The sequence below is a fragment of the Carcharhinus amblyrhynchos genome, chromosome 5, assembly GCF_965287045.1.
Source record: "Carcharhinus amblyrhynchos chromosome 5, sCarAmb.v2.hapA, whole genome shotgun sequence".
Lineage (NCBI taxonomy): Eukaryota > Metazoa > Chordata > Chondrichthyes > Carcharhiniformes > Carcharhinidae > Carcharhinus > Carcharhinus amblyrhynchos.
In genome coordinates, this window is record NC_137328.1 from 108,957,843 (window position 1) to 108,970,113 (window position 12,271).

At 43.4% G+C, this 12,271-nt stretch overlaps 1 protein-coding gene across 6 annotated transcripts in view; it reads right to left on the reverse strand.

The window, feature by feature from the left end:
- The window catches only part of tenm3 (teneurin transmembrane protein 3), a 909,202-nt gene that overhangs the window by 159,078 nt on the left and 737,853 nt on the right, over positions 1-12,271 (reverse strand). For all 6 annotated transcript variants that reach the window (XM_080189440.1, XM_080189438.1, XM_080189437.1 and 3 more), the window contains one exon: positions 3,728-3,928. In XM_080189440.1, coding sequence (XP_080045566.1) covers positions 3,728-3,928 — 201 coding nt within the window. The remainder of the gene's footprint in view (positions 1-3,727; positions 3,929-12,271) is intronic.

Here is a 12,271-nt window from a genome sequence, read left to right on the forward strand (position 1 = left end):
GTTACGGGGATAGGACCTGGGTAGGATTGCTGTTAGTGCAGGCTCGATGAGCTGAATAGGAAGGCGATGACCTAGTGGTATCGTCACTGGACGATTAATCCAGAAACCCAACTAATGTTCTGGGGACCCAGGTTCGAATCCCACTTCAGCAGGTGCTGAAATCTGAATTCAACAAATAATACCTGGAATTAGGAATCTACTGATGACCATGAAACCATTGTTGGAAAAACCCACCTGGTTCACTAATGTCCTTTAGGGAAGGAAATCTGCTGTCCTTACCTGGTCTGGCCTATATGTGATTCCAGAGTCACAGCAATGTGGTTGACTCTCAATTGCCCTCTGAACAATGGCAACTAGGGATGGGCGATAAATAATGGCCAGCATGCGATGCCCATGTCCCAGAAATGAATAACAAAAAAATGGCCTCGTTCTGCATTGTAGTGATTATACGATTCTTCAAAAAATCCACTCAACAGAGGGTTGGGGGAAGTTCTATTATAACTGAGCATCAAACTTATCTCAAGGAAGAAAATTCGCATGAGACATGTTCAGTTTCAGCTTTTCATTCAGAAGACCACTTAATTTCCTCACAGCTGAAGCCTTATCATGTCGACACCTGTACAAGCAGCATTATGATTAATTGATATTTCTGCCATTAATTAAGTGCGTTGGGATCCACTAAACTTTTTTTTGAGTTCAGTAATTATTTTTTGTTGTAGTCATTTCCCTTCACCCATTTCCTTTTTGTGTGTGTGTGTGTGTGTGTGTGTGTGTGTGTGTGTGTGTGTGTGTGTGTGTGAGTGATCTTATTTTCATATCTGACCGTGGAGAAATAAATTTTTAAAGCATATAATTTTACAATTCAGCGACTTTCAAAGCTGCACCTTTTTTCTTATTGTTGCTTTGACCGACTCGTCAAGACTTCAGCGGCAAGCAGGACCTTAAAGCAGATTCCTTTCAATAATACCGTAGCAAATGGCTTAGAGGGAGGTAGAGTTATTCTGTTTCAAGCAGCAAGCCACAGCAAGGGATTTTACCGAGTGCTTTTCTCTTCAAACTGGGAATGTGTTGAGTATGTTACAGATCACACATGGAGCGGGGCGAACTGCGGGCACAACCCTTATGGAGGAAGGAAGTCCCCAGGACATCCCAAACTGTTTTACCGCCACTGAGGTACTTCTGAAGTGTAGTCACTGTTGTAATGTTCAAAATGCGGCAGTCAATTTGCAGGCAGCAAACTCCTACACAGCAATGTGATAACAGCCAGAAATTCTGTTTAGGTGGTATTGGTTGAGGGATAAATGTTGGCCCTGGCATAGAATTGTAGGATCAGAGAATTCCTGCAGTGCACAAGGAGGCCATTCAGCCCATCAAGTTTACTCTGATGCTTACCTAGGCCCTATCCCCATAACCACACTTACTAATCCCCTAACCTAATCTTGGGACACTAAGAGGCAATTTAGCATGGCCAATCTGGAGTGTGGGAGTGAACTGGAGCGCTTGGAGGAAACCCACATAGACACAGGAAGAACATGCGAATTCCACACAGACAGTGACCCGAGGCTGGAATCAAACCTGGGTCCCCTGGTACTGTGAGGCAGCAGTGCTAACCACTGTGCCGCCCCTTATATATAACTCCCCTAAGGGACATAACTCCCCTACTCTTTGTCAAAATAGTGCCATTGGATTTTTTTCAGGGCATATGGGGGTTTGGTTTAATGCTTCACTCTGACAACACCTTCTCAATGCCGCACTGGAGTGTTAGCTGAGAAGTGATGCTGTAATCGCTAGAATGGGTCTTAAAGTCACAACCTTCTGATTCAGACAAGAGAGTACCACCAACTGTGCCACAATGGATAGCAATGGGCATCCTTGAAGGATACAACGCAGTGGAAACTTGACAGAGCAAGCAGAATTAAAAAAGAATTGCTGGTTAAAAATAAATATCCCAGTTGTTCAGTTCCCAGATCAACAACAGACGTTTAATGCCTTTAAACAACACAGAATTGGGGTTAGACTGAGATTTTTTTCTGTAACGGAATTTTGATAGATTCACTGGCAAATGGAGAATTGATAACAGTGAATGTAAAGTGTGTAGACTTAAGGTGACATTGTCAGAAATGCCCAGCTTGCAAGCTGGAACATTTACAGGCAAGAAATTGTCATATTGCAGTATTAATATTAATAAGGACAAAAGAAAACCAGTATCACTTTTACAATAAAGATTCTTGCCCTGGCGTACACTACCCTGAGCAGGAGCTGTCCTTCAGTATAGAATCATAGAATCACAGAAACCCTATAGTGTGGAAAGAGGCCATCTGGCCCATCGAGTCTGCACCGACCACAATCCCACCCAGGTCCTACCTCCAAATTCATACACATTTACCCGCTAACCCCTCTAACCTATGTATCTCAGGACACTAAGTGGCAATTTTAGCATGGCCAATCAACCTAACCTGCACATCTTTGGACTGTGGGAGGAAATTGCAGCACCCAGAGGAAACCCACACAGACACAAGGAGAATGTGCACACTCCACACAGTGAGTGACCCGAGCCGGGAATCAAACCCAGGTCCCTGGAGCTGTGAAGCAGCAGTGCTAACCACCGTGCTACCGTGCCGCCCCTGGCTTGGCCAAATAGTCAGCAGTAATGTGCGGACCTTTGACAGTAACTGGGAAATATTCACCATTGCACCTAAGCCCAGTCCTAACTTGAACACGGACTGCAGCAGTTCGAGAAGACAGCTCATCATCACTTTCTCAAGGGCAAATCGGGATGGGCATTAAATGGTGTTCTAGCCCGCAATGTCAACATCCCATGAATGAAGAAAAATGCATTGTAGCAAGACTCACTGGAGAGTGGTCAGGAACAGACAGACAAACCCTCGCTAACCCAGAGGGAGACAAGGCCAGTTGCCGCAGAGGTTCAGCACAAGAGAGCACTTTGTCCCCTGTAGGCTTTAGTAGCAGGCCAGCTGGCAAATTCACCCACCTTCTCCAGGGGAATTAGGGATGGGCAATAAATACTGGGCTTCCCAGCGATACTCTCATCCCATGAGTGAGTAATTAAGCAAAGCAATGGGATAACGTCTTGGGAACGTTGTTCAAAAAGTGCATAAACATTAAAAAAAGGAAGATCTTTATTGTATATTCCACATTTTGAAAGTAAAGTCTATTTATTAGTCACAGTGGGCTTACATTCACACTGCAATGAAGTTACTGTGCAAATCCCCTAGCCGCCAGTTCGGATACACTGAGGGAGAATTTAGCATGACCAATTAACCTAATCTGCATTTCTTTGGACTATGAGAGGAAACTAGAGTACCCGGAAGAAACCCACGCAGTCACATGGAGAATGTGCAAACTCCACACAGACAGTGACCCAAGCCGGGAATCGAACCTGGGTCCCTGGGGCTGTGAGGTAGCAGTGCTAACCACTGTGCCACTGTGCTGCCTCAGAGTAATTGTACTGTTGACTGGTTGCTGTTTCTAGAAAGAAGTTTTTCACCTGTCCGGCACAAAAAAAGAGAGAATTTGCTAAGCACGTCAGACCATTAAAATGAATGATGGATATGCTGAGGTAATCTATCCACTGATAACAAACATCACCAGGTTTCTGTGCAACTCAGTAAGTATGCTGCTGCTGCATTAGACCTTTTGAGACTTCAGGCTCTCAACATTTCACCACTTATGAGCTGATTTGCCAAGGTATCCTCTGTCTACTAACCCACTGAGCAGTCTGTGCCTGTCCAATTCGGATCACAAGTGCAGGAACCGCTCTCCTGAAGGTAGGTCCCGTGGCCAGAGCACTGATCGGGACACATGGTTTTCGAAGTCTCGCAGTTTGCGCCGCCCCATCCCGGACTGCAGTGGCATTCCCCGTGGATGCAGATGCCGTGGTTCGAGCAGGTGGGATTGTAGCAGTCCGCTGGAAGAGAAACAGAAAATCATCCTTTGCCCGAGCAGATGAGAAATAGCAGAGGCTGGCAAGACTTGGTCCTCTAATTCACTTTAATGTGCTTTAGATGATGAGATCTAATTTAACAATTTGACTCAATAAAACTTTACACTTGTAGGGTCAACGACCTGAAAATTTAATCTGTTCAACACTAATTGCCTTACTGTATGAACAAAGATCAATAAAATCAATATTTCGGTGGTGGGGAAATTGGATTTTGCATTTGAAAAATGAACTGATCTTTCATAGCTTCCTCCTCAATATCATGATTGTGATGGAAGAATAAAAAGGTGACCAATTGTCATCACAATTTACCAGCATCAGCTATCTTGTCAGTTCTTCCCGCTGACTGAATAACTACAGTCCATGAGAGTTGGCTATCAATATATCTGGCTGAGGCAATTCTTCACTCTGTGATGTGAAACAAATATTAATGTTTTCTCATTGTTTCGTCACCTCAAAGTGAAGAGCATTACTCAGACTTTCTTCAGTACATGTACTAAAAGAAATGGCAGGGGAAATAGCAAATGCACTCGTGGTAATTTACCAAAATTCGCTGGTGGTTCCGGCAGATTGGAAAACAGCAAATGTGACGCTACAGTTTAAAAAAAAATGAGGTAGACAAAAGGCTATAGACCAGTGAGCTTAACTTCCATCATGGGGAAAATGCTTAAATCAAGGAAGAAATAGCGAGACGTCTGGATAGAAACTGTCCCATTGGAAAGATGCAGCATGGGTTCACAAAAGGCAGGTCATGTTTAACTAATGTACTGGAATTCTTTGAGGACATTATGAGCATGGAGGACAATGGGAAATCTGTGGACGTGGTGTATCTGGATTTCCAGAAGGCATTCGACAAGGTGCCAAACATTCGATAAAGGTACTCGGTGATAATGGGTAATGTATTAGCGTGGAGAGAGGATTGGTTAACTAATAGAACACAAAGAGTGGGGGAGTAAATGGGTGTTTTTCTAGTTGGCGATCAGTGACTAGTCATGTGTCTCAGGGATCAGTGTTGGGAACCGCAATTATTTACAATTTACATAGATGATCTGGAACCAAGCGTAGTGTCTCAAAATTTGCGGATGACACTAAGATGGATGGCAGAGCAAAATGTGCAGAGGACACTGAAAGTCTGCAAGGGGATATAAATAGTGAATGGGCAAGGAGCTTGTAGGTGATTACAATGTTGGTAAATGTGAGGTCATCCATTTTGGTTGGAATAACAGCAAAATGAATGATTACTTAATTGGTAAATAAATGCTGCATGCTGCTGTGCAGAGGGACCTGGGTGTCCTTGTGCATGAATCGCAAAAAGTCAGTTTGCAGGTCATAGAGGGTTACAGCATGGAAACAGGCCCTTTGGCCCAATTTGTCCATGCCGCCCTTTTTTTTAAGCCCCTATGCTAATCTCAGTTGCCCGCATTTGGCCCATATCCCTCGATACCCATTTTATTCATGTGACTATCGAAATGCTTTTTAAAAGGCAAAATTATACCCGCCTCTCCTCCTACCTCTTGTTCCAGGCACTCATCACCTTCTGTGTGAAAAAATTGCCCCTCTGGACACTTATGTATCTCTCTCTTCTCACCTTAAACCTATGCCCTCTAATTTTAGACTCCCCTACCTTTGGGAAAAAATATTGACTATTACATTATCTATGCCCCTCATTATTTTATCGACCTTTATAAGATCACCCCGCAGCCTCCTATGCTCCAGAGAAAAAAAGTCTAGGTCTATCCAGGCTCTCCTTATAACTCAAACCACCAAGTCCTGGTAGCATTCTCGTAAATCTTTTCTGCACTCTTTCTAGTTTAATAATATCCTTTCTATCATAGGGTGACCAGAATGGCACACATTATTCCAAATGTGGCCTTACCAATGTCTTGTACAACTTCAACAAGATATCCCAACTCCTGTATTCAATGTTCTGATCAATGAAACCAAGCATGCTGGACGCCTTCTTCACCACTCTGTCCATCTGTGACTCCACTTTCAAAGAGCTATGAACACGTACCCTTAGATTTCTTCGTTCTGTAACTCTTCTCAACGCCCTACCAATAACTGCCCTGGTTCAATCTACCAAAATGATACACCTTGCATTTGTCTAAATTAAACTCCATCTGCCATTCGTCAGCCCACTGGCCCAATTGATCAAGATAATTGATACAGAGATAATTAAGAAGGCAAATGGAATTTTGTTCTTTTGTCTGGAATGCGTTGCCTGGGAGGGTGATATAGGTGGGTTTCCTCACATCTTTTAGAAGGTATCTGGATGAACACTTGGTACATCACAACATTCAGGGCTATGGGCCAAGTGCTGGCAGATGGTATGAGATAGGAGTTCAGGTGTTTCTGATGTGTCGGTACAGATTTGGTGGGCCAAAGGGCTTCTTCTGTGCTGTATGGTTCTATGATTTAGATTATAACCTGCAGTCTGAGTCCTCCTACCAAAGTGCATGACCTCACACTTCCACACATCAAACTCCATTTGCCAGATTTTCGCCCAGTTACCCAACCTATCTATAATACCATCACAGAATCACAGTATCCTCATCACAACCTGCCTTTCCACCTCCAAACTCCTGAATAACTGTATAGTACTATTAGACAAAGCACTTCTTGTTGAGGAGATTTTCAATTTACTGCCTCAGTGTTAAGCTGATAATGCGACGGGCACCCTGCAGAAACTGCTCAATTTTCATTTCCAAATTGAAAATGTATCCGTTTCAATGTGCACCGAACTTCTTTGCGAATGGCCCAGTTATTCCAATTCCCTGTTACTTCTCATTCCCAACCTGGTCACGCAGATATCTCCACCCTCTCAATGACTGACTGGTGAATTGCTTTCAGCTAATAAGCCGCAAAGTCACCTCCACATCACCTTACTCTTTACTGTGAGCCTCCGCTTACTCTGGCATATCTCCGGGATGCTTATATTTCCACATGAGGAGAGAGGGGAAATACGGAGACAAATCAGAATCTTAGCACTGGTTCCTCTCAACTTACACATGTCAGTTAATGCCCAGTGGCTGTATTAAAAATACTGCCTTGGACTTAGAGCTTACACAATGCACGTTTAAACAGAGCTCATTTTATATGAACTCCCTACCCCTTTACAACAGCAACATTTTGGCATTAAGGTGTTTTGGTTAAGCTTCAGTTAGTTGGTCATGCCATATTTGCAACAGATAAGACTTGCTCTTGGGGGCACTCTCGACACGGGCTACTGGAGCAGAACAAAAGTTCTTTTAAGTTACTTTTAAATAGCAGCCAGCTTTTTTGGGTGAGATAGGTGGGCTGCTTTTGGAGACCACTGCAAAATGCTAATGTTGTTGAAAGCATTATCATCCTCAACTTGGATAACAAAAATTCCTGTGATTGTTCTCAATGGTGGTGGAGTCCAGAACTAGGGGTTATAGTTTAAGGATTAGGGTGAAACCTTTTAGGACTGAGGTGAGGAAATTTCTTTGCCCAGAGAGGGGCGAATGTGTGGAATTCACTACCACAGAATGTAGCTGACGTCAAGATGTTTGATTTCAAGAAGGAATTACACGTAGCTCTTGGGGCTGTAGGTATCAAGGGATATGGGGGGAAGGGGGAGGGGGATCAGGATACTGAGTTTGATGATCAGCTATGATCAAAATGAATGGCGGAGCAGGCTCGAAGGGCCGAATGGCCTACCCCTGCTTCTCGTTTCTATGGTTCTGTGAACAGGTTTTACTGAGGGCTAAAACAGAGAAGGAGTACTTTGGTTACTGAAAACACAAGCTGCAAAATCAGAGGTCTACTCGGATTTGGAAAGGGAAGTGCCTATCCTTTAAGTATTAATTTGACTGGAAATGTTAGTTTGCCCTCTTCTCTTTTCTGATGCTGATGGGTCTGCTGTCTACTGCCAGTGTTTCAGATTTGCACCGTCTCCGGCCTCTTTCTCTCCATTGCAGCCGCTGTGACTTTCTGAGTTTGCAGTTTGGTCCCAAGGTTTAACAGTTTTCAACCATAACTGGCTGGAAACCTGGGCTGAAATCTTTAGTACTCAGAAAACTCGCTGCCCTACCTTACAATATCTACTAACATTCAATCAGAATTGCCTTTTTATCTAAAAGAGTCATTGCATTTTTATTTGTCTGAGTTATTAATAGCTCTGCTACAAAGAGATATATGTAAACACAGATCACCAAATGATTCACTTTGAACTTATCAAATGTCCAGTTGCAGAGGTAAAGATGGCTAACATTCATAGAATCCTTATGGTGCAGAAAGAGGCCTTTCGGCCCATCAAATCTGCAATGACCACAATCCCACCCAGGCCCTATTCCAGTAACCCTATATCAGTCGCCCCCTGATTTAGGATCAATTTAGCATGGCCAATCAATCTAATCTACACATCTTTGGATTGTGGGAAGAAACCGGAGCACGCAGACATGGATAGAACGTGCAAACTCCATACAGACAGTGACCCAGCTGGAAGTGAACCTGGATCTCTGGCACTGTGAAGCAGCAATAATAGCCACTGTGCCACCGTGCCACCCACTAATTGACTGACCAATGCATCAGTCTCATGACTAAGACAGCAGTATCTTACATGTCTAAATTTCTACATGGAAGTGAAGTCGGACTCTCTGACCTCACCCGCAGCTGGGATTCTCCAATCCCACTGCTGTGAATAGAGATTTGGCTGAGCGCCAAATTCTCCATTCTCGCTGGTAGTATTAGGGGGACATGTATGTTTTTATGACCGTAAAATTCTGAAGGGACAGATTTAGAAAAATTGAAAATTTGCCACCCCACCTCCATCCACACACATTTGGAAAAGGGACATTCAAACCCATTGCTTTTTGTATCCTGGATAATGGCCACAACATTTTCCAGTAATTCAACAATAGGTTATTTTTCTATAATTTTGCCATAGTCTGCAGTTGTCCTGGCTGCACAGAAATTGATTTCAATAGTGGAAAAGAAAATAGCTGCTCTATAAAATTTATAGTATAGTACACAGATAAATAATAGGTAACCCCACGTAATTACAAGGCAGTAATCCCGAATTGACATGACAATTAAAACAAACACTTGAGGTACAGTTGATGACAACATCTGAACTCTCGATTATATGACTGCACAGTAATCACTCTCAGCTACCCGTTAATCTTTCTATGATAATTATCCTAATATTTCATATATGCTAGTGACAGGACAAGTGAATAAGGGGCTTTGGAATGAAACACATGATTCTGGAGATGTGCCCTTGAAGGTTTCCACTCTGCCATCAGTCTTGGCAAAGTTACTTTCCAGCTTTTAGCAAAATGAACACTAAAACGGTCCAGTTAGCTGAGATGTTCTTGCGTTCGCTACACAAGACAAGCTCCTCATTTGAACTAATGGAGCATGACTCATTTTGTGGTGGGATTAATTGCATTGGGCTCACGCCATGCTGGCAGAGTCCAACTCACCTGTCTGTGAGTGATATTAAATAATCTGTCTTACAAATTGTTCTCATTCTTTGGATAGGGCTCATCAGCTGCATGCAAATACTGCAAGTAACATGGCAACTGACTGAAGACTACTCTCTGATTTTTTTTTATTCATTGTGGATGACGCTGACTGGTCCAGTATTTACTGCCCATTCCTAATGCTGTGTGATTTCAAGACAAAATTAGATCCAGCTCTTGGGGCTAAAGGGATCAAGGGGTATGGAGGGGGGCGAGGGAGGAATCAGGATATTGAATTTGATGATCACAATTACATTTGAAAAGCACGTTTGAAGGGCCTGCTTCTCATTTCTATGTCATTGCCCTTGTACTGAGTGACATGCTAGGTCATTTCAGGGGGCAATTAAGCATCAGCCACATGCAGGCCAGACCAGGTAAGGATGATAGATGAGTGAGCCAAATAAGCTTTTACGACAATCAACAGTGGTTTAAAGGTCATCATTAGACACAATTTTCATTGAACTGAAATTTCACTATCGCTTGTGGTGGGATTCGAACCCAGGTCCCCAGCATCTGGGTCTCTGGATTAAGGTCCAGTAACAATCCCACAACATCATCGCCTCCTTGTAGTATGCCATCACTTCCCCATTGAAATTTATCAGCCTGAAAGTGCTATCCCACTTCCCTCTCGCTATAGATGCTGCCTTGACTGGCTGAATGTTTCTGACATTTTCTTGTTTAATTTCAGATTTCCAGCATTCCTCTTTCTTCCTGTCAACTAAAAGCTACAATGATCTCACCCAGTTAGCACTGATTGCCATGAGGTCCCTTCTTAGTATTCTGATGGATGTAGAGGTTGAAGTCACTGACTTAATATGATGATGGCAATTACAGGTACGACAATGAGACACAGGGTGCAAGGTGGGAGGAAGCTTTGCAGGTGCAAGATGAATTATGTTCAAAGAATTAGGAATATAGTGACTGGGGCTGCTCCTTAATTAGCCATCCTCTACATGCCTCATTGGTACAAGTACATCTTTAAATGACTGCAAAGACATTTCCAGGCCAGCAACAGTGTGCATCAGCCACACAACACTGATTAAGGAAACGTTTGATTTGCAAAAGCATGTCATTAACTACATCTGAACGTCTTCCCAGGAAACTGATGATAAACAATACAGGTAATAAATGTTGACAGTAAAGCAAGGGTGCCTCCATTTCAGGTGACCTCAGGTGGCCTTTGGGTGACACGGTGGCACAGTGGTTAGCACCACTGCCTCACAGCGCCAGGGTCCCAGGTTCAATTCTGGCCCTGGGTCACTGTCTGTGTGGAGTTTGCACTTTCTCCCCATGTCTGCGTGGATTTCCTCTGGGTGCTCCGGTTTCCTCCCACAGTCCAAAGATGTGCGGATTAGGTTGACTGGCCATGCTAAATTGCCCCTTAGTGTCAGGAGTATTAGCAGGGTAAAAACATGGGGTTACGAGTGTGAGCAACAGGTAAAGATGCTGTTAACACATATATCTGTACACCATAGAAAAATAGCATAAAGTTAGGTAGACTGGATATAGTCAGGCACATTGATAACCCACATTATGGAAACAACTGTGATTTTAGTCACAAACATAGGGCATAAAATTCGCTGCTGCTAACAGAGCAATAGTCAGGGACAATAAAAAGACTGCCTGTGGTGTAGGAATAACACCAGATGTGTGGGTCCAAGTTATAAAAAGCAAATGGTATACAAGATGTGTTGTTTCTACAACTAAGCATAAAAGGGGGAAAAAGGTCACTGAGATAGTCGGGACAGCAGTGATTAAGTTGGCAAAGGATTGATTACCGCCAATTTGAACTGGACATGTAACAGTGTTGAATAAGATGGATGAGTTTACTAATGCACTCTTGTGATAACAGGAGACATTGTTAGATGGGGAGTAGAGGGGATGGAAACTTGGGGCACCTCGAGCCAATAGGGGAATGACAGCACATAGATGGGACAGGGACCACCAATTAGGGGAGAACAACACATTGCAAAGCCATTACAATGCTTGTAAAAAAGTATAAAAATGTGCTGCAAATCGATGTAAGGTGCGCCTATTTTATTGGACACCCGGTCTTGCAAGAACGTTAAACAAAATATCTTGCTCCTTCAGAACTTGACTTGACTAAATTGTTTGACTGTGAGCTGCGTTTCTCACACGAGAATAGGGCCAAGGTTGAATTGTGCTCAGTACAGACTCAATGGGCTGAATGGCATCCTTCTGTGCTGTAGGGATTCAATGATTCTCAGCATCTCTGATCTATCTCAACTGCATCCACCTCTCCTGGTAGGACCTTCAAGGTTCTGATGGTGACTAGTCTGGACTCGGGGCCTCAGTTTGGTACTGTGGTCTTGGCTCTGAACCTTTAGCAAAATCCAGTCCATAGTTTCAGGGTCAGTCAGTGCTGATCAACCTTGTTGTGACAAGTTGCAGGATTCACCATTGTAAAGTGACTCAAAGTCTGACTGCCCACACTATGATGCAGTTTGATCCAAAATACTGCCCTAGACTCTCTGACAATGTTTGAACTGAACTTTTGTCTGAAGAATTGAGAGTTACCATCATTCTTCCATGATCATTTTACAGTGCAAGACCACAAGGAACTATAAAGGTTGTGAACGAAGCCCATTACTCCAACCAGCCTCTTACCCATTGATACTACCTACACTTCCTGCTGCCTCAGAAAAGTGGCCAGCACAATTAAGGACCCCACATACCCTGGTCATACTCTCTTCCACCTTCTTCCTTCGGGAAAAAGATACAAAAGTCTGAAGACATATACCAGCCAACTGAAGAAGCTTCTTCCCTGCTGCAATCAGACTTTTGAATGGACCTGCCTCATATT